General features: G+C 38.9%; 1 protein-coding gene across 4 annotated transcripts in view; it reads left to right on the forward strand.

Moving 5' to 3' along the window:
* Positions 1 to 21,045, forward strand: part of COL19A1 (collagen type XIX alpha 1 chain) — a 345,293-nt gene that overhangs the window by 285,856 nt on the left and 38,392 nt on the right. For all 4 annotated transcript variants that reach the window (XM_047760063.1, XM_047760070.1, XM_047760080.1 and 1 more), the window contains 8 exons: positions 4,528 to 4,581; positions 5,989 to 6,042; positions 8,870 to 8,914; positions 10,867 to 10,917; positions 11,003 to 11,047; positions 11,483 to 11,509; positions 15,356 to 15,409; positions 20,219 to 20,263. In XM_047760063.1, coding sequence (XP_047616019.1) covers positions 4,528 to 4,581; positions 5,989 to 6,042; positions 8,870 to 8,914; positions 10,867 to 10,917; positions 11,003 to 11,047; positions 11,483 to 11,509; positions 15,356 to 15,409; positions 20,219 to 20,263 — 375 coding nt within the window. The remainder of the gene's footprint in view (positions 1 to 4,527; positions 4,582 to 5,988; positions 6,043 to 8,869; positions 8,915 to 10,866; positions 10,918 to 11,002; positions 11,048 to 11,482; positions 11,510 to 15,355; positions 15,410 to 20,218; positions 20,264 to 21,045) is intronic.

A 21,045-nucleotide genomic window follows, 5' to 3' on the forward strand; every position in this document is an offset into this window, starting at 1 on the left:
GAGTTGTGGTTACACTTCATATTATAAATTGTCATCAAGTGTTATTGTTTTTAATTAATATTGATTCTGTTCAAGAAAATTGTGAGGATCGGCTTGTTTTTTTCCAAGTTAAAAATTGAAGAGCAAAGAAATACAGCATTTATTTTCATCCATGAATAAAACAGTAAAGGCACTTTATTTTCAGAATAAGGCAGAGTCATTGAGTTTTTGCATCTTCATGGTCCACAGAAAGTCACACTAAACTACAAGCACAGTATCTGATTTTAATAGTCTAACAGCTTTTATCTGCCTAAACTCAAGAAGTAGATTTTAAAGGCAATTGAGATGGTAATAACAAAAAGATCAGGAAATAATTGGAGTTCGGGTTTTTTATAAGTGACTCTAAATTAAATTTATTAGAAGTTAACTTTTATTGATTCTTCAGGATCCTTAGCTCTCCTGGTAAACTGAAATTCCTCAATTCTGCCACTATTTTAATATGCTTTTCCTTGACTACATCTTGTGGGTTCTTTAACACTGTGTACACAAACTTTGCACAAGACTCTATTTTTTTTTTGGGGGGGGGGTGTGCTGCAAGTGCAGCATATGGAAGTCCCCAGGCTAGGGGTTGAATCAGAGCTCCAGCTGTTGGCCTACACCACAGCCACAGCCTCCAGATCTAAGCTGTGTCTGTGACCTACACCATAGCCCATGGCAAGGCCGGATCCTTAACCCACTGAGCAAGGCCAGGGATTGAACCCACATCCTCATGGACACTAGTTGGGCTCATTACCACTGAGCCATGACAGGAACTCCCAAGACTTTTTTTTTTTTTAAGGGCCTCACCCCAGGCATATGGAAATTTCCAGGCTAGGGGTCAAATCGGAGCTGTAGCTGCCGCTCCGCCACAGCCACAGCAATGCCGGATCCGAGCCACGTCTGCAAACTACACCACTGCTCAAGGCAATGCTAAATCCTTAACCCAATGAGCAAGGCCAAGGATCAAACTTGCAACCTCATGGATACTAGTTGAGTTCATTACCACTGAGCCACAGCAGGAACTCCACAAGACTCTTATTATATGGACAGTTCCAACTAGTTCAGAAGGAGATTCTCTTCTGTATTTTCCTCACATCACTGGAATGTTAGGAAGTATATTCATAGAAACCTGAAGTAACGTACTTTTTCTCTTGGACCTTTTTGGGGAATGGAGCAATTCAGCTTCTCCCCCTCAGGCAGATGGGAAATGTGAGCTGTTATCTTGTCTTCTACTTGGACTCAGATACTCCCTGAAATTTTTAATTTGTTGATTTGTTTAAGTTAATGAAACTTTAATGACATGTGTGTTTCCTACCAGCCAACAAACTATACTTTTTAATATGCACATAATACCTAATCATACAAAATCTTAAGATGTCTGCTCCACTCTTAGTGGAAAAGATACAGAGGAACACCCCGTCTCTTTGAGGACTTCCAATTGCTATTTAATGATTATCCAATTGTCAGTTTAATCCACTTGGGAACTTAAAGAGAGGAAGTGCCTGTTTGATTATTGCTCTTACAAAAGTGCCATTATCCTCTACAGTTTTTGTAGATGTCGTTTCACAACTCAAGGTAACAATTTATAAGGTGCTAATAGAACACAGACTCATTTCTCATAATCAGAGGGGATTCTTGCTTGGAATGCAGGTCTTCCTCCAATATTTCAGGGTAGTAATTGATAAATAGGACATGAAAAATATTATCAGCCATAAATTATAGCAATGGAAAAATAAATATTCTTGCTGGCAACTGAGCTAGGATTTGCAAAATTAAAATATCAGAACAGGGAGAGAACTTAGCTCTAATGATCTTTGAATATCTATGCAACAAATTTTAATTTGTATTTTGGTTTGGCACTATATGCTAAATTGACTGCCCTGCTCTCTAATATGCATTTGTCTTCTTTAATGACCTTCTTGTCTTCCAAAATTATCTTCTTGCCCTTTATACATCCACAGTAACTTTTACCCTTACTACAGAATTTCAACTTGTTCAGAAAAAGACTGCTGAGAATGATTTTTTTTTTATTTATGAACTGAGGTTTATTTTAAAGTTTAATGTGGTCATCAAAGGTTAATGAGTCCCAAGCTTATAAATTAGACTACCTAAAGACTCACTCAGCATCTCTAGAATAATTCAGTGTTGAGACTAAAAGTAGCAAAAAAAAAATACATATGAACACACATATCTTATACATGTACATATAGAGAGAATTTTATGGAAATGTGGGTATTTTGAGATAAAGCAATTTGTGGTATAATGTTTGTAATCTCCAGATGTTTAGAGGTGCCATTCCCCAAAGAAATTTGCTTCCTTTCTACTTACAAACTCATAAGCAAGTTAATGTTGGGGAAATAAAAAGGGTCAATACAACATGCTGATGTGTACTGTCGACACACACCCCCATGCTCACATACACAGAGGGTTGCCCATGAGGATGAGATAATTTTGAAGAATGTATATGTGTCCACACTCTTTAACACAAGTATACATTTTACCCAAGACTCTTTATTACATGAGGAATTTTAGCATGTTCATAGAGAGGCTTTCCAGCATTTCTTCACCTCTCATCACATAGAAACACCTGAAGAAACGTATGATCCCATTAGGCATTCGATGGACAGACCTGGCAGAGCTTGGTCCTTGACCCTGTTGAATCCTAGTCCTCTAGACTGCTTATAAATAAGTACGGAGTAAGTTTACCATGGTACTTCGCCTAATACTTATATGTATAAAAATGCATATTTCATCAGAGTAAAAGGTAAAGGAATTTTATTATAGCAGTGAATGGTTTGTCATTATAAAAGGATTACTCAGAAAGAAAATTCAATTCTGAAAAGGTGGAACTGTCCAAAATAGAACTTGATACATCATATGGTTGTCTGTAATAACAAATGGGTATTTTTAAATGTAATTTTCTTTTATAGAAGAAAATGTAGTTTTCTCATTGAGTTCATTATAGAGAATTTGGGAAATACACAAAAGTATTAAAAAATAAAAGTTGGAGTTCCCATTGTGGCGCAGTGGTTAACGAATCCGACTAGGAACCATGAGGTTGCGGGTTCGGTCCCTGCCCTTGCTCAGTGGCTTAACGATCTGGCGTTGCCGTGAGCTGTGGTGTAGGTTGCAGACACGGCTCGGATCCAGCGTTGCTGCGGCTCTGGCGTAGGCCGGTGGCTACAGCTCCGATTCAACCCCTAGCCTGGGAACCTCCATATGCCGCGGGAGCGGCCCAAGAAATAGCAACAACAACAACAACAACAAAAAAAAAAAGACAAAAGACAAAAAATAAATAAATAAATAAAAAATAAAAGTTATTCCTATTTTTACTTTTCAGGGAGCACTGTTGATTACAGTAATATTCTGCTCCACAATCCCTCATCCATAATTCCAAAATTCAAAACCCTCTGAAAACACAGGAAATTTTTCCCAAGCTTGCAGCAAATTTATTTGGCAGCAAAATCTGACCTGAAGTCATATGGAGTTAGTCTGTCTATCCCACTTGGTGAGAATATCATATGTTTTGCTCTAGGAAGATTTGTATGTTTATTAGCAACTGCTGCCACAGGTGCCATGGGGAGTGTTACTTTTATCCAGTCTGGGCATTGTGTTCCCTTTATAATGAATCTGAAAATTCAGAATATGACACATATCTGACACTGAAGTTTCCAGATAAGGCACTATGAGCATCTCTCAGTCTCATCTTTTATGAAGTGCATTTATAATGTTTTTAATCATTTGGACCTTACTCTTATGTAAGATTCTGTAACTTTTCTTTTCCTATGTCATTCAATAGCTTTATAAACATGATTTTAATAGCTGCCAAGTATTTCATATTATGGATTTTATGTAACTTAACTAATATTCTGTTGTTGACATAACCTGGTAAAGGAAAAATTAATCAGACACCTTATCAGTTAATCTAATTCTTCCTTGAATGTATAAATGTATCCAATATAATTAGTATTATGATACAAACCTAAGGAAGAGAGTGGGGGGCTATCTCTTCACCTTTATGCTTAAGCCATTAAAGGGTCCTAAATTTAAATTCACCAATGAGCCAAGTTTCTCGTAATTCACTGGCCACCTAAGCTAAGTATTGTATTGTAAAGCATATTCCATTGTTCCATAGCTGAATGAAATGTTAGTGTAATCATATATTTCTTTGATGGCATTCTACTCATCCGAAATTTGTATTTTCATGCTTTAGCAATGGATTCTCAAAGATGCTATTGCTGATGGAGTAGCTCTGTGAGATCAGAAATGCTCTGTGAATCGCCAAACACATTAAATTGTTTCTTGTAGATTCCATGTCATGGCATTTTAGCTCACTATCTTATCACTATTCTTAAGGTTCTTAAAAAATTGGTATTTGCTTATGACAAATATCTTGTTTCTTGATTAGCCAAATAGGTGTTTGTTTTTAACAGTTAAAACATTTGATTAACCAAAATGTTTTGTTTTCAACAACCTAATAGATTTTATGGTAGGAACTATCTTTTCTAGGGTCTTCAAGGAATTCCAGGCATTCCAGGTGCTCCTGGCCCAACTGGACCCCCTGTAAGTATTAGCTAAAACTGTTTCACTTAGAGTCATATCTGCTGGGATGATGCAAGGTGAACCGACATTCCCTATTGCTTTTTAGTCTCTGTTCCTCTGTGTAGATTGCCCAGCTATTGCCTGAAAAAGTAGCATCCAACATCTCGGATTTTTTTTTTTTTAGTATTATTTAATGGCTGCTCAGGTTTGTGGAGACTTGTTGTGAAAATTCCAGCAGACTTGAAAGCAGTCTGTGATCAAGCAAGTCTATTTGAACAGAAGTTGGATGTAAAAGATCATTATCTATTTTAGTTATATCTTTTTGGCATTAACCTTTGGGAGAGATATTCAGATAGTTACTCCCTTACATTTTTAAGCACCATAAGCTAAGAATTTATTCTCCAGGGGAAAAAATGGGTCAAGGATTATCAGATTCAATTTACTTTTATTCCTATTTATGGATTAAAATATGCTCTACTTTTAGTCAGAACTTTTTTTCAGTTTCTCGAATACACTGTACAATACGCCTTTGTGTCTTTAGTTATCCTCTTTTCTTAAAGCAGTTTCTTTACCTTTCCCATCAGCCAAACCCAATCTCTCTTTAAAGCAGAGCTCAAATCTAGAATTGCCAATCAAAAAATACAGGACATAAGGTTAAATTTGAATTTCATGTAAATAAAAACTTTTTTGGCCTAAGTTTGCCCCAAATATTGTAGTTTTATTTGCTAAATCTAGCAACTTTACTCAAGCCTCAATTTCTCCAACTCTTCCCTTCATAGCATTCCTGTGCAAACAGTACGTAGGAATGTAATTGTGTTCCTTAATGTTCTGAATCATGGATTTGCCATAATGAAAATTTTACCATATATGCTTTTGCCACAGTTACATAGAAGAAACCTGGGTCTAAATTGTACACTAAAATTAAAAGTTAAGAGAAAGAGTTATGAAAGGAACCATGAACATTATAGCTAACTTTGTCCTCAAAGAAGATTTTAAATTAAATTTTATTTTCCATTGGTAAAATGCAGATCGCATAACTCAATATGCACATTGTTAATTCTGCTATGTGAAGTATTTAAAATGTTGATCACTACCAAAATTATAGCTCATTTAGGAAGGCATAATGTTATGTAAATTGCCATTTAAACAGCAAGGCTAAATTCTTAAATGTATTAAAAGGTTCCAATTAAGGTCATTAAATGTGGTTGGCCAAGGTGAAAAAGCGACCACAAATACAAATTTTTATCCTTCCAAGGGCTTATCAGCAGGATACAGCTGCTGTATCAGCCTGAAGAAATAGAAGCTTGTAGGACTGATTTAATTAGGATCAAATGACCTTCAAAATGTATCAGTTTTAACAACCAACTTCCAATACTCTTGGCCATTTAGTTGTTGTTTCTGTAACAAACTTAGTTTTGTGTTTTACAGGGCTTGTTGGGAAGAACGGGTCATCCTGGTCCCATGGGAACAAAGGGTGACAAGGTACAGAGGGCGAGCCTCACTTACTGTCCAGCTTGGGGCTTGGGGTAGGGACAGGGTGGGACCACTTACAGGAAGATCCACAAATTTAAGCAAAGTCTTAAAATAGGAGTGATGTCAGGGAATAGCTATTCTCGTAGTGGGCTTGGAAGGACCCAGGTCCAAAAATTGGTCTGAACACAAGAGATATATTCCTAGGGAAAAGGCTGAATAGAACATTGGTGCCATATAGCAAAACTCAGGGTCCTGGGCATCCAAGCTATTTGAGGGGATGGAGAGAGGGTCCCGATGAGGTGCAGAAAGGTGTTTTGTATTGAGGAGTCCAGCCACAGGTGCCAAGGCTCCAGAGAGCATACTAGCTCTCGAGGACCAGGATTCGAGTAATGGATGGGCTTGCTGAGAAAAAGCTGTCAGTCCTGTCCTAGGGAAAATCCTCTAAAAAATCAGCACAGCTTGTTTCCTGGTGAGTCCAGTTGGGGGACAAATGGGTTGCTGTGGTCAGCAGAGAGGATCAGCAAAAATTATGCTTAGTAGGAAGATTACTTGGTTACCCGATTTAGGATCTAAATTGACCCCCACAGTGTGATAGAGCCAGAAAATGAGTCGCATAGACTAACTCTTCAGATCAGAGACATTTGAGCATCAAGGGTCCATATGAGCCACTCAAGTGGCTTCCACCCCAAAATGACTGAAATGGGCATAATAGCATCAAGGAGCAAAGGAATCTCCCCCTCCTCCACCAAATTGAAAGGAAACAATGTGCTTATTCTAGATCATCTCAGCTCATTTCTTCTGATAGAATCCCGGGGAGCTTGCCCAACCCAACCAGCCTTTTCTCTCTGTTCTCAGTGGAAATTATTCAGTCAAAGATTTGCCTTTTGAAGTTAATGGGAATTCCACACAGAGATGAGCTTTGGGGCACAGTGGAGAATGAAATGACTTTTAATTGTGTCGAAAAAAAGTCCTTTCAGTAGGCACACATCTTCCTTGTTTGTTGTTCTCTCACAGTTCGTGAGGACCATGACATAATTCTCTGAAGGGCACTGCCAGCAGTCAGCTGAACGTGACATGTCTTGGCTGCCATCAGAGCAGTTTGGGAAACAATGCAATATATTCATTGTCACTCATTCTGAGGCAGATACATTGCAAGAAAAACTTTATGGTTTATTTTTATTGATAAAGATATAATCAAAAGGTTTATATGATCCTTTGGTTACTGAAAAGATGGGGAAATTGGAATGAAATCCTTCATCAAACTTAGGAAAATAGACTAAACTTCTCCAAATGTCTTGAGCATTGTACGTAGGAATTTTAAACTCTCTGGATTTTTGTTGTTGTTGTTGTTCTTTTTAGGACCACACCTAAAAAGAGGAGGTTCCCAGGCTAGGGGTTGAGAGCTGTAGCTGCTGGCCACAGCCACAGCCACAGGAATGCGGTATCCAAGCCACATCTGCGATTACACCACAGCTCATAGCAACACCAGATCCTTAATCCACTGAGCAAGGCCAGGAATAGAACCTGTATCCTCATGGATGCTAGTCAGATTGGTTAACTGCTGAGTCATGACAGAAATTCCTGGAGTATTTTTTTTTAATTGTTTTTATTTTTTTCAATTTTTTTTTTTGTTTCCCCAATACGTTATTTTTTTTTTTCTACTTTACAGCATGGTGACCCAGTTACACATGCATGTATACATTCTTTTTTCTCACATTATCATGCTCCATCATAAGTGACTAGACATAGTTGCCGGTGCTACACAGCAGGATCTCATTGCTAATCCATTCCAAAGGCAATAGTCTGTATCTATTAACCCCAAGTTCCCAATCCACCCCACTCCCTCCCCCTTGGCAACCACAAGTCTGTTCTCCAAATCCATGATTTTCTTCTCTGTGGAAAGGTTCATTTGTGCTGTATATTAGATTCCAGATATAAGTGGATTCTTTTTTGATTAAACATTTCTTGCCATTGCCCCTGATTTTTTTTCAATAAAAATTGAAAGATTTTATGAGGCTATTACTCTAAAAGAAAAGCAGTTACAGGAAGGACTGATTAAAGGCACCAAGGAGCTGTCATAACTCTGCTTATCATGGGCCAATAAGCATTCTGTTTTGTTTCGTTTTTTTTAAAATGAAAGCCCATTTTTCACATTTCAACTTGAATTTATTTTTCACAGATTTCATGTTCAGTCTGCTTTGCCCGGAAGCAGAATGTCTGAGGCTGTTTACGTTGTATAGAACATTTCTCTTAAACAGCATTATCCCACAGTCTATCCCACTTCTGCTCAGTGAGACATGCCTAATATTCACTTAAGTAATGAAAGAAGTTTCTTCTCCTGCAGACACAACATAGCTGGTGATTTTCTACCTTAGTCAAATTATGTGCATGGCCCCTCTGGTTTCCAGAAGATGAAGGTGGTGGAGGTGAGGCTAAAAGTAAGGGTCTGACCCAGGTAGCCATGTCCCCAAGCTGACCCTGTTTGCAAGAAGTCTGCCCTGCACGCTGAGGTGGGGAGAGCATCCCCAGCTGTGCTGGAAGTGCTGGACATGATCACCTGGGGTGTCTGGCTCCACCTAAAAGTAACCTTCATCCCTGGCGTGCAGACAGTGAGAATCTGAATGCCTGTGGGAAAAGGCATTTACCTCTGCTATGGTCTAGAAATGCAATTCCCTAGGTGAAGGAAAAAGCCGAACTGAATAAAACTATGCAAGGCTGAAAAAATGAAAAGTCACACTGATTTCAGAATGTGGGTCTCTGAGCAAGCATATCCTGGTTCATAAACCTGTGGTAGAAATGTTTAAGCCATTGATTTTTATCTGTATACACCTTGCAGGGCAGCGAGGGACCTCCTGGGAGACCCGGACCACCTGGACCACCTGTGAGTTGTTTCAGGTTTAAATCTTAAAATTCATGTGTCTACTGAAGACTTTTATAACTCAGAGGTCAGACTACATTTAGATGTTCTCAGGATAAAAGTCATCTAAGTTTCATGTACAGATGTGGATCATAGCCAGGGTAGCTTTGGGGAGCTCTGATTTTTCCCTCATTAACTCAGCCTCAAAGTGCAGTGTTCAGATTTACATACTGTGGGCCATCCTGCTGTGGACTCAGTTGACCTGAGTGTGCACCCTGACTCTTCAGTTCCTGCCTAGGGGACCCTGGGAAAGTCATCATTTAAACTCAATGATCCCCTTTCTCCTTCAGAAAAGAAAAGGGCTGTAAAAAAAGAGATCCCTTCCAGCACTGTAAGTTGGTAGAAAAATTGTATTGTGCTCCTTGTGTTCATTACCATCCATGATGGCTGAGATGCAAGGAAATTCTATTTATGTAGCACCTAGAGAATGAAATGTACACGAGCCATCGATGTTTTCCTGCTCCAGATTGAGACAGATGTGCCATTTGTCAGAGGTTGTGGGGAGGACAGGTGCCCGTCCTCGGAGCAAGTCTGCCCTCGTGTGGGGTCTCACTCAAACAGCATCACAGTTTCCATGCAGCCTGCCTCAGGGGAGAGTTTAAGAAGCCAAGCTAACCTGGAAGGGGAGAGTCTGTGACTTTCTGAAGACTGCCTTTGTTGCTAGTCTGCCTGTAATCCCACTCTTTGCACAGCATCAATGAAGACATTTACCTTCTCCCTTGACAAGGAAGCTGGGCAGAAAGCATTGGAGGCTCAAACACTGCAATACTGTCCCTCCGCAGTGGACAGAACAGCAAACTATTACATGAGTTCACAAAAGGAACTATATTTTACGGCAGGCTTAAGAAATTTTCCTCTTCCCCCTGGATTCTCCAAAACTATTTATTTTTCAAAACAAATTAAATGTTGTCTTTTCTGGGACCGCCCCCCCCCTCACTCCCAGAAATCTCAGACAAAAATACCTTCACTCTCCAGGATTAAATATAGTAGACATTCATCAATTGTCAAATGAATGAGTGAAATGCTAAAGGAGTAAATGAATGGGGCATTTTTCCTTCACCAGTGTTTGGAAGATGCATGCAAACCATGTGCCCTAGGCAGAGCTAACCACCATGGTCTAAAAGCAGGGCAATGATAGCAACTAAAATGTAAAAGTCACAAAAAAAAGGAAAATGCAAGTTATTGATTCTATGGGAATTTTTAAAAAGAAGGATAAAAGCTCCCGATAAAATTTTCATGTGCAAATTTTTCCTGAATGTCAAAATATATGATTTTTAAAACCTCTCAAGTTAGTTCTCTTAAAGTGTTAGTTACTCTGGGAGTTTCCATTCACTGGTCAATTTTATTAGGAAGTTCCTGTTCCCTGTTGTTCTAAAGAATATGTTTTTTGTAGAAACATCCACGTAGGGTTGGGAGTAGCATCATCTCCCCCATTTCCCTTAATTTTCTATTTAGTATGAAGAGACCGTAGAAAAAAAATTACCTTTCAGTAGCCAAATTGTTCCCTATTCACATCTTCATCAGCCCTACTGCATTATAGCCTGCAGGTCAGCAGGCTGTAAACAGTTAGCATAAATTGGCAATTCAGAAACTGAATTTTAATGAGCAAATAATATTTTCCTCTGAATACATTAGTGTCTCATCTGTCAAACCGGCACATTCATCACAGCCCCACTGAAAGTGTGTGCGTGCTCCAGGTGGAGCTCACATTTTTTCTCATTTTTTTTTTCATGTCTCATTTTTTTCCTCTACATTTGCTTTAGAAAAGTCAACAATAGAAACATTGTATTTTTTTTCACTGATAGCATTAAACTCAATTTCTAAAATCTAATAGGAAAAGTATCATTTGGTGAAACAACCAAAGGAAGAGACTATTAACTTAAAAGAATAATTCTGTATCTCATTTCTTTTCTAAGGGTATACCATTCAATGAAGGGAATGGAATGAGCAGTTTATATAAAATCCAGGTATTTATTTTTCTAACTATATAAAATCACTTTCCAGTTGTGGATTACTACAAATTCCTCTCACCTTTTCCTTTTTCTTTTGAAGGGAGGTGTGAATGCTCCCAGTTTTCCTGGGCCACCTGGCCCCCCTGTGAGTACAGTTATTTATCACCCAGCGTACTTTAGCTGAACAGCCACAATAAAGAAACAAAACAAAAAGACCTCCTAAGTTTGCTGAAAAATACATGTTACAAATATAACCAAAATTTTATGCAAGAGGAAATAAATGAAACCAATTCTAGTACAATTGGGAAAATATGCATGTTGAAATAAAGAAAAATCCCACTCTGCATAGTGATGTCACTTTTGGAAATCTGAGAACTAAATCAGTTTCCAAGAAGTCAACATCTTGGGAGTTCCATCGAGTTCTCTTTCCCCATTTTATGCTTTAAATCCAAGCCGTAGTAAAACAAAACTTGCAGATATTGTCATGTGTATCAAAGCAAATTGAACAAAAGTTCTTCATATTCTGTCATTTTGTTTCAGCCATTATTTTCAAAATGACTTCTCATATTTTTCTTTATAGGGCCCCAAAGGTGATCCTGGCCCAATGGTATGTATATTCCCATGTTTTGTGTCGTTTAGAAAATAAGTCCTTGTTAGAGTTTGAAAGAAGAGCATGAGGAGAAATGCCTGCCTCCCGAAATGTCTGTCACTGAACATGTTGGAGGAGACAGGCATGCTCCTCATTGCAGGATGCCCCGGTCCTGATGTTGCTGCTGCCCTTGACACTCTCCAATCAGTGTGTTTTAAAAATCACCTTGGGCTGGAAGAAGGTACATATAAAGCCCCTAATAAATAGGACTTTCTTCTCATTGGACTATTTTGATGATTGATTCCATGTTAAGTAGATTGTGAAAGAAAAATACTCCCGGGAAAGAAATTCCTTCATCTGTCTGCCATCTCCCCCAGAAATAACAACAAAGACAGAGACTGTTTATTTGCTTGACTCTCTCACTGTAGGAGATGGGTTGTCCTGTCATAACCCCACTAATTAGGAGCAGTATATCAGGAGGTTAACACTCAGCAGGTAAAGAGATCCTGTCCTCCAGCCACCCAGGATGATAATTGCTAAGCATCCTTCTCAGCCACAGAGCTTCACTGTAAAAGTTCTGCCAAATTCAATTAGATCCCCTTTATTCCTTGGCAGATTTTCCTGTCATGTCCTTTTCAAGCATATGTTCTGTCCTTCATATTTCATTTCTATGTACTTTAACCTTTGGGCATATACTTGAAACTCAGGTGTACCCGAAACTGAAATAAACTTTCAAAACACTTTCCATATGAAGAAATTTAAACCCCTTTCGTTACAGTAGAGTTTAGTAAAATTAGATGAATACATTTTAAACAAGCAAAAGAATAGCCATAAAAAGCAGTCTTTTCACACCTAAATATACTTTCGAAGGAGATGCCTTAAAGAACTTATTTTTTGCTAGCAGGCAACATGTATTAAAAGCCAATTTGTTTTCCCCTAAAAGTGTAATTTCACCCAGTTAGTAGCATTTTCTGAACCCCAAGTATGTCATTTAAAAGTCTCCTTTGTTTTGTTATTCATGCTGTGCTTTCTTTTTTTTTTTTTTTCTTTTTCTATTTATGGCCACCTGCAGCATATGGAGGTTCCCAGGCTAGGGGTTAAATCAGCGCTGTAGCTTCCGTTCTACCCCACAGCCACAGCAACACGAGATCCAAGACGCGTCTTCGACCTACACCACAGATCACGGCACCACCAAATCCTTAACCCACTGAGTGAGGCCAGGAATCGAACCTGCAACCTCATGGTTCCTAGTACGATTCATTTTTGCTGCACCATGATGGGAACTCCTGTGCTTTCTTTACCTATAACTTTTTTAATGTTTCACTGACTTTATCCTTCATTCCAATTTTAATCTTCTTTCATCTAATTGATGAGAATTTCCTCCTGGTCTTTCCTTCTCATTCTCATACACGCAAAATAGCCCCTCTGAATCATTCAGGGACATGTAGGGTTCTCACTGACTTTTCTAGAACATCTAAGTTTTTTTTGTTAGTAACTGCAGATTAAGGTGAGAAGGCTTTTTTTTAAATGTTATAATAAAGATACATTATAACTCACTTGGCTTGGAACCTGCGTGGCAGCAAAAATGTAGACAGACTTGAGTTGAATTTGAAGAGATTAGGCTTTCAATTTTTTAGCTGCAACAAAGGATAAAGAAAAAAACTGAGTGAAGAACATTCCTTGCTTTCAGAGGTGTGAATTAAGTGGCTGAAGCACAAAAACAGAAATGCGGAATCATGGAAATACTGTGTAGACTTTCAGGTTTATCTGAGATAACTTTCAAAATATTCTTCTGGGCTCCATGTCAGCACCACCATACAATTCATTTCCCACCAGTTGCCCAGGATAGAGAAATACTATCTCATACTGTAGCCATAAGGCAGGAATGGTGGGATCTCAGGTCACAGAGTAGAAATGGAAAAGTCACATCGGGGTGGGTGGGGGGAGATTTACTCTTCCAGCATCCTTCAAATCCCAGGACACCATATCTGCATGACTGTTGCTAATCTCACTGAACCTTTACAGATAAAAATTAGCCTTAATTGAATTTATTATCTTCTGAGGCACTCCATTTCATTCCCTTGGTAATCAATGTATGATTAGCTTTCCATTAAATATTTATTATTAGCTACTTTTCAAAGGAATATTGATTGATTGGTTGAGCACCCTCCTCTGTCCTAAGGATAGCTGAGAATGTAAACAAAGAGAAACAAAGAGCTTATTTCCTTTGTCAGTAACTTAGGGCTTCTTTTACAGGGCTCCATGGAGAAAAGAATCTTACAGGTTACAAACTGGTAGATGTTTAAAAAGCAAATAAATTATCCAATCATATCCTTGCTCATTAAGCATCCTGTGATAAGGACAATATCATAAATCATAATGGAAGTTAGAGCGCTGGTGATATTTTTGAAGCAGATTAGACTTAGGCATAAAAAAGAAATGCATTTACAGTAAATAATCTTGGAAAGCTAGCATTTCTTTTTTTTTTGGCTTTTTGGCTTTTTGGCTTTTTGCTATTTCTTTGGGCCGCTCCTGCGGCATATAGAGGTTCCCAGGCTAGGGGTCGAATCAGAGCTGTAGCTGCCAGCCTATGCCAGAGCCACAGCAACGCGGGATCTGAGCCGCATCTGCAACCTACACCACAGCTCACGGCCATGCTGGATTGTTAACCCACTGAGCAGGGGCAGGGACCAAACCCGCAACCTCATGGTTCCTAGTCGGATTTGTTAACCACTGCACCACGACGGGAACTCCAGAAAGCTAGCATTTCCATCTGAGTAGGTTGAGAAAGCATCCAGTGTCCTAAGAAAATATTTGCAGTTAACATTAATTCATTAGCAAATAAATATCTAACAACTACCATTTTCTCTGTCTTAAATTAAAAGCCCTAATGTTTTTTGTTCAAAGTTGGCAGCATCCTCCACCCTAACCTTTCTAAATATGTTCCTTGAGGACCTATGGACTCCTCTCAGCTGGGACCATAGAGCAGCATATGTAAAAGTGTTTTTTTAAAAAAACAGAAATGATTACCTATCTCCTCTCAGTGACACATTAGCTTGAGCAATAACTTTTTTTTTTTTTTTTTTTTTTGCCATTTCTAGGGCCGCTCCCATGGCATATGGAGGTTCCCAGGCTAGGGGTCTAATCGGAGCTGTAGCCACTGGCTTACACCAGAGCCACAGCAACACGGGATCCGAGCCATGTCTGCAACCTACACCACAGCTTATGGCAATGCTGGATCCTTAATCCACTGAGCAAGGCCAGGGATCGAACCCGCAACCTCATGGTTCCTAGTCGGATTCGTTAACCACTGATCCACCACGGGAACTCCTTGAGCAATAACTTTTTGACTCACTAGAGACGTTGCTTCTGAGTCATCCTCTGGAGCACCCACAATTCATATCCAGCTACAGAGACTATTGAGGGATGATAAACTTTGCTTTGAGAACTCCATCTTCACCTACTCTTAAAGACTTTAGTCCTATATTCTGATAATCTAGAAGCCTTAGGTACCTCACAAATCGGCAAACTTTATTAAAGTCCTGCCTTTCTTTCTAATTCTTATTGAAATTGGAATTATCACTGACTAGAGGGATTCATTCAGAGTAAATTCTTAATCAGAATAAAAGCAGTTAATTAGACAATTGTCATACTTCTCCAAGGACCAGCTTTCTTCTCAAACTGTTTTCAAATTCCAAAGGCAAGAATACAGATGTTTGAAAATAGAGCGTACTATTTACTTGCTAAATTACCAGTCAATGTTTGAGGGAGAATTTTTTAGACAAAATTATCTTTACTTTTGAAATCAATGCTTAAAAAGCCTTTTGATCATTGCTTCTATGTTCTTACATTCATATTTAACAGGGAGAACCTGGTGCAATGGGACTGCCAGGACTTGAAGGATTTCCAGGTATAAAGGTAAGAACAGGGTTAAAAATGTATTCACTGATTCAATGTTGGAAAATGTTTATTGAGCATCTACTCTTGGATCAGGAACAGTTTTAGGTTTGCAGATATATAAGGGAACAATATAGACAAAAATCTCTGTCCTTGTGGAAATTATGTTGTAACAAGAAGGTACAAAAACTAAAAGAATGAACACAAATAACTAAATAATATTGTTGGTAAGAAAGAAAAAGAGCAGTTTAAAACATCTGGAGTGCTGAAGGGGAGGGTGTGGTTTTGAATCGGGTGGTCTAAGAAAGAAGGATCTGAGCAAAGACTTGGAAGAGGTGGAGGATAGTTAGCCACATCCTCTCAAGCCAGAAGGAAGAATGTTCCAGTCACGATGAATTAGTTCTGGAGATTTAATGTAGAGTATGGTGATGATAGGCAACAATACTATCCTGTACACTGGAAATTTGCTAAGTGTGCTCCCAACACACAAATGGTGACCTCTGTGAGGTGATGGGGATGTGAATTAGCTTGATTGTGGTGATCATTTCACAGTGTATACATGTATCAAATCATCAAGTTGTACATCAATATATACAACTAAAAAATAAAATAGAAGAAGAAGAAATAGCAGGTCTAAGTACCCTGAGACAGAGCATTCCTGGTACATCCAAGGAGATCCAGGAAGTGAATGAGGGGAGTATGGTAAGGGAAGAGGTCAGAGCAGTGGGGTGGGGTCATACAGAGCAGTGCTACTCAGTAGCCAGTAGAGGACCAGTGTCAGTCTGCAAACTCTTTGTTATGGTTTCTGGGGCAGGGTAAATACAGAGATGGAGAGTAAGCATTTAACAGCTTATCTAGAGATTGGACTTTTGACATTGCTGTTATATACAAACATGTGACCAGCAGACTCACTTTGGTTCATGATCCATTAGAAAATAAATGAGGTGACTGCTCCTTCATCACAAGTGGTTTGAGAAACACTCATAAAAGGCTTATCAGCCATTTTGAGGATTTCTTCTTTATTCTGAGTGAAACACAGAGCCAGCGGTGGTTGTTGAGTAGAAGAGTGACAGGGCCTGAAGCTTGAGGGTAAAGATGGGAGCAGAGAAGAGACTCAGAGGAGTGATGTCAGCTCAGATAAGAGCAGAAGTGGTGGAGGTCATGAGGAGGGGCTAGATTCTGGGCTGAAAGTGTTGTGAAGGTCTGGGCAGCAGGACTTTCTGATAGACGGCATGTGGGGGTGAGAGAAGAGTCAAGGATGGCTCCAAGGTTTTTAACCTGAGCAACTAGTTAAAATAATGGGACATCAGCAACAGAAATGAGGAAAGGTATAGGCAGAGCCTGTGTAGAGAGGATAGGATGAAGATGATCAGGAGTATAATTTTGGACATTGGACCAAGTATGGAAGTGTCTATTAGAGAGCAGAGTGGAAGTACTGAGTAGGCAGTATGATCTAAAAGGATGGAATTTGAAAAAGAAGTCTAACTGGAGATATAAATTTGGTTTTTGCAAGCATATAGATGCTATCTTAAAGTCAGGAGGCTGGGTAAGATCACCAAGAGAATGACAGTAGATTTTTTTAAAAAAGAGAAGAGGATCAAGGACTGATCCCTCAGGCCCTCCGACCTTAAGAGATTGGGAAGAAGAGTTCTTATGGTGCAGCAGGTTAAGGATCCAATGTTGTAACTACAGCATCTCAGGTCACTGCTGTGCTGGGTTCAATCCCTGGCCTGGGAACTTCCACATCCTGCCAAAAAAGAGAAGAGGTTGGGAAGAAATGTCAAGTAGGAGGGTCAAGGATTGACCTTTGGATTCAGTGATGTAGAGGGTGAGTATCAGCAGAGGAATTACTGCTGTTTCATCATGTTGGTAGCAGAAACTGCTGGACTTGAATGGGATTAAGAGAGAATAAGAAAAAAAAGACTTAGAGAGAGCAAATAATGTATAAACAATGTCCAAGGAGTTCTACTGCAAAGAAAAGCAAAGAAATAGGCCAGCAGCTACTGGAGGAAGGAGGGCAAAGTTTGATAGCATGGATTTTAAGACCATAGAGGAGTTCCCATCATGGCTCAGTGGTTAACGAATCCGACTAGGAACCATGAGGTTGTGGGTTCGATCCCTGGCCTTGCTCGGTGGGTTAAGGATCCGGCGTTGCTGTGAGCTGTGATGTAGGTCGCAGACAAGGCTCGGATCCCGCATTGCTGTGGCTGCGGCATAGGCCAGCAGCTACAGCTGCAATTAGACCACTAGCCTGGGACTCTCCACATGCCGCAGGTGCGGCACTAGAAAAGGCCAAAAGACAAAAAAAAAAAAAAAAGACCATAACAGAAGCACCAGAATGTTTCTGTGCTGGAGGAATGATCTGGTAGAAAGAGGAAGGCAGATGATGAGATAGAAGGAGAAGGGAGAATTGTTGGAATGACATCTGTAAATAGCTAAGAGGGAAGAGAATCTCATGCATAAGTGCAAGGTCTGACTTCAGAGAGAAGCCTGGATAATTCATCTATGGTAATGGGTGGGAAAACAGTATAGAGGTATGTGGGAACTTAAATTGGTTGGAGCATACAGAAGTTCTTTTCTGATTGCGTCACTTTTCTCAGAGGTATAGGAATCAAGGTCATCACTGAGAGTGAGGTAGGGAGAAGAGGTTGGAAATGTAAGGAGATGGTCTTCTAAGAGAGAGGGAGAGTCGAGGGACCAGAGTGTGATGACTCAGCAGAATCCACTTGAGGTTCATGGTCATGAACTGAAGTCAGACCTGTTGGTGAGATTATGTATGTTTCAGCAGCCATGTGCAGACACTCAGATAAAGGCACAGAACAGGAAGGAAGTTGGGTTTAAACAAGGTCCAGGTTTTGACAAATGAGTATTAGAAGCAAGAATGGGGAAAATAAGCCAACAGGATATACAATGGGGTGATTATAACAAAGTGATCAAGGCATTTAAACTAGATAAGTAAGGAGAAAGGGCTATCTAGGGGATGAGGGACAATGAAAAATTTGTACAGTGGATGGATTAAAGATCTTGGGGACATCAAAAGTTTTGGGGGTTTGAGGTACTCAAGGGAGTGGTTTAGAGTGATGGAAGATGGTGGTCCAAGGTTAAAATGCAGGATATGGAGGTTATGGAGGAGATGTAGGTATTGTTATTGACAAGGTCTTAGATATAACTATGGAAATAAGCGGCCAAATCATTAGATGAGAGTGATTCAAAGAACTGTGAGACCCGATTGTTGGAAGGACCATCTTATCAGGGAGAGCCCTTTTAACATTAATCTTTATTCGATATGCAAATGTTTCCATTGAATGAAAAGGTCCTGTATATTCCTTTTAAGCATAAAAATCCTGTAATTTAAAAAGAGCAGAGCACGACTGACAAGGATTACCTGTTTACATCCTTCACCCATTTTTCTACTAATTGTTTGTTCACTTGTTTTTTGTACTATAGCTATGGTTTATTTAGTAAAGATTCTACTTCTATATTATATGATGAAGACTTTATCCTAATTGGTCCTTCTCTTTCATTTTTATGTTTATTCTTACTATATATGTAAATAATAACCTTTGTGTAGGCAAATCTGAAACTATTTTCCTTTATGATTTCTTGTTTTGCATTTATGCACTAAATGACTTTCCTTCTCGTTCTTAAACAAAATCAGATCATCTGACTTGTATTTTCTTCTAGTTCTTATTAATTCACATTATTTTTATATAATCTACATAGAACTTATATGGAGTATAATGAAAAGAGAGGAATCCAACTGTTTTCAAAGAAATTATTCAGTTATTAGGACTATTTGTTGAATAATACAGCTCTTTCTTTACTAAAATCCTATTGTAATTATTGGTCTGTTTCTGGGGTTTCTATTATATTGCACTGATATACTGTTTAGTCTTAGGCCAGTATTCCATTATTTCAATTATTATAGCTTTATTGTATATTGAAATATGGTATTGCTAATCTCTTGCTATTCTTCTTTTAACTTTTTCTCTTACCCTCAAATATATTTATTATCCCAAGTGAACTTTAATATCATTTGATCAAGCTGCAATTTGTAAAAATTGCATTAAATTTATAAATTAATTTGGGTGGCAATGACACCTTTACAACACTGTCTTGCCCTCCAAGAACAAAACATCTCTCTCCATTTAATCAAGTCTTCTTTTATGTCCCTGAGCGAACTTAAGAAGTTTTTTAATGTAGGTTTTGCTCAACAAAAATTGCCATTTTATTACCCCATATATAATCATAAGTATTTTTAGCCTTGTCAGCTTTATCTAAAATACCACATTACCTTTGGGAAAAGAGTTGAGTCCCTCCACTGTTCAGAGCAGTTCCAGGGATCTTCTTATTGGCCTAATTGAAAAGAAACTACAAAATCTCTAGTTCTAAACACATTTATTCTAACCCTACATCCAATGAGTTAAGTATAGCAAAAGCTTTTTAGATGACATTCAATGTGCTTATTCTTTGAAGAATTGGTAATGAATTACTTTTGAAGATGGAGAATAAAAACACTGATTCTTTTCACCTGTAAGTCTGTGTGAGGTTCTACTTAATAGGTCACAGAAATGATAACATGAATGTTCATTTTCATTAAGATTATTATTTGGTTTTATGAAAAAAAAAGTGAGAAAGCTTGAGTAGGTTTTACTGGCTGCAGTTCTCATTTTGCTCTTTCCTATCTGGGCTATAGCTTCACACCAGCTTGTATTGATAATTCTTACAAATTCCAAAGAAAAGCTTTACCAAATCCAAATTATTATTTGAGCATGAATTTTATTGGTGGAGATTTTATAGATGTCATTATAAGAAGTAAATTTTTTCCAGGGAGATCGCGGCCCAGCAGGTCCCCCAGGAGTAGCCGGAATGTTGGTGAGTCCATTTTCTCTCACGTTGTTCTACCATCAGAAGGGCTGGGAGCACAGAGTGACTCCTAAAGCCTCCAGTTTAAAAAAAACAAAACCGTCTTTCCATCTGTCTCCCACCTCAAGAATGTGCCTTTCTTTATTTTTTCTTTTCTTTTTTTTTTTTCCTTCCCAGCTCACTTTCCTGCAGGGAGGTGAAGCCAAGTTACTTGAAACAATACACAGCTCTGAGAAGCTTGTTTGAATTCCCTAGTCTTGTCCTATTTTCGAGGTTCCTTGATCCTCAAAAGGCAGAGTTCTCATCCTCGGGCATGTGCTTCAGGTTCTTCATTTTAAGCTGCAATCTGCCTGAATTTTCCCTCAGCTGGTGTTATTAGCAGAGCTTTATTGCTGCTAATGTTTCCTCGTAAACTAGCCCTTCAAGCCTCTCAATCATTTTTGTTGCTCTCTGGCGTCAAATGTTTTAATCTCATCAAGGTCTTTTCAAATGAATAGGAAGTGCTCCAGGAAAGGTTAAAATCATTTCTCTGAGCCCTAGGGATCATTCTGATCTTCATTCATGATGCTCTAATTAAAATTTTGTGGTCAGGCTTTATGAATAAGAGCCCATTTATCCTCGTGAAGTGCCCCTGCTAGGTGGACCAAGGCAGGAAAGTCAGTGGAAACCAGGTGCTTGGATCATAGGAACGTGAGAAAGGCAAGGGCCCTACCATTGCCACCCACCATCACTCACTGACCTCTACACCCACCACCACCCCCACCCCTCCAAAGGAGGGTCATCACTCTACT

Source organism: Phacochoerus africanus, chromosome 2 (genome assembly GCF_016906955.1).
Source record: "Phacochoerus africanus isolate WHEZ1 chromosome 2, ROS_Pafr_v1, whole genome shotgun sequence".
NCBI classification, from domain to species: domain Eukaryota; kingdom Metazoa; phylum Chordata; class Mammalia; order Artiodactyla; family Suidae; genus Phacochoerus; species Phacochoerus africanus.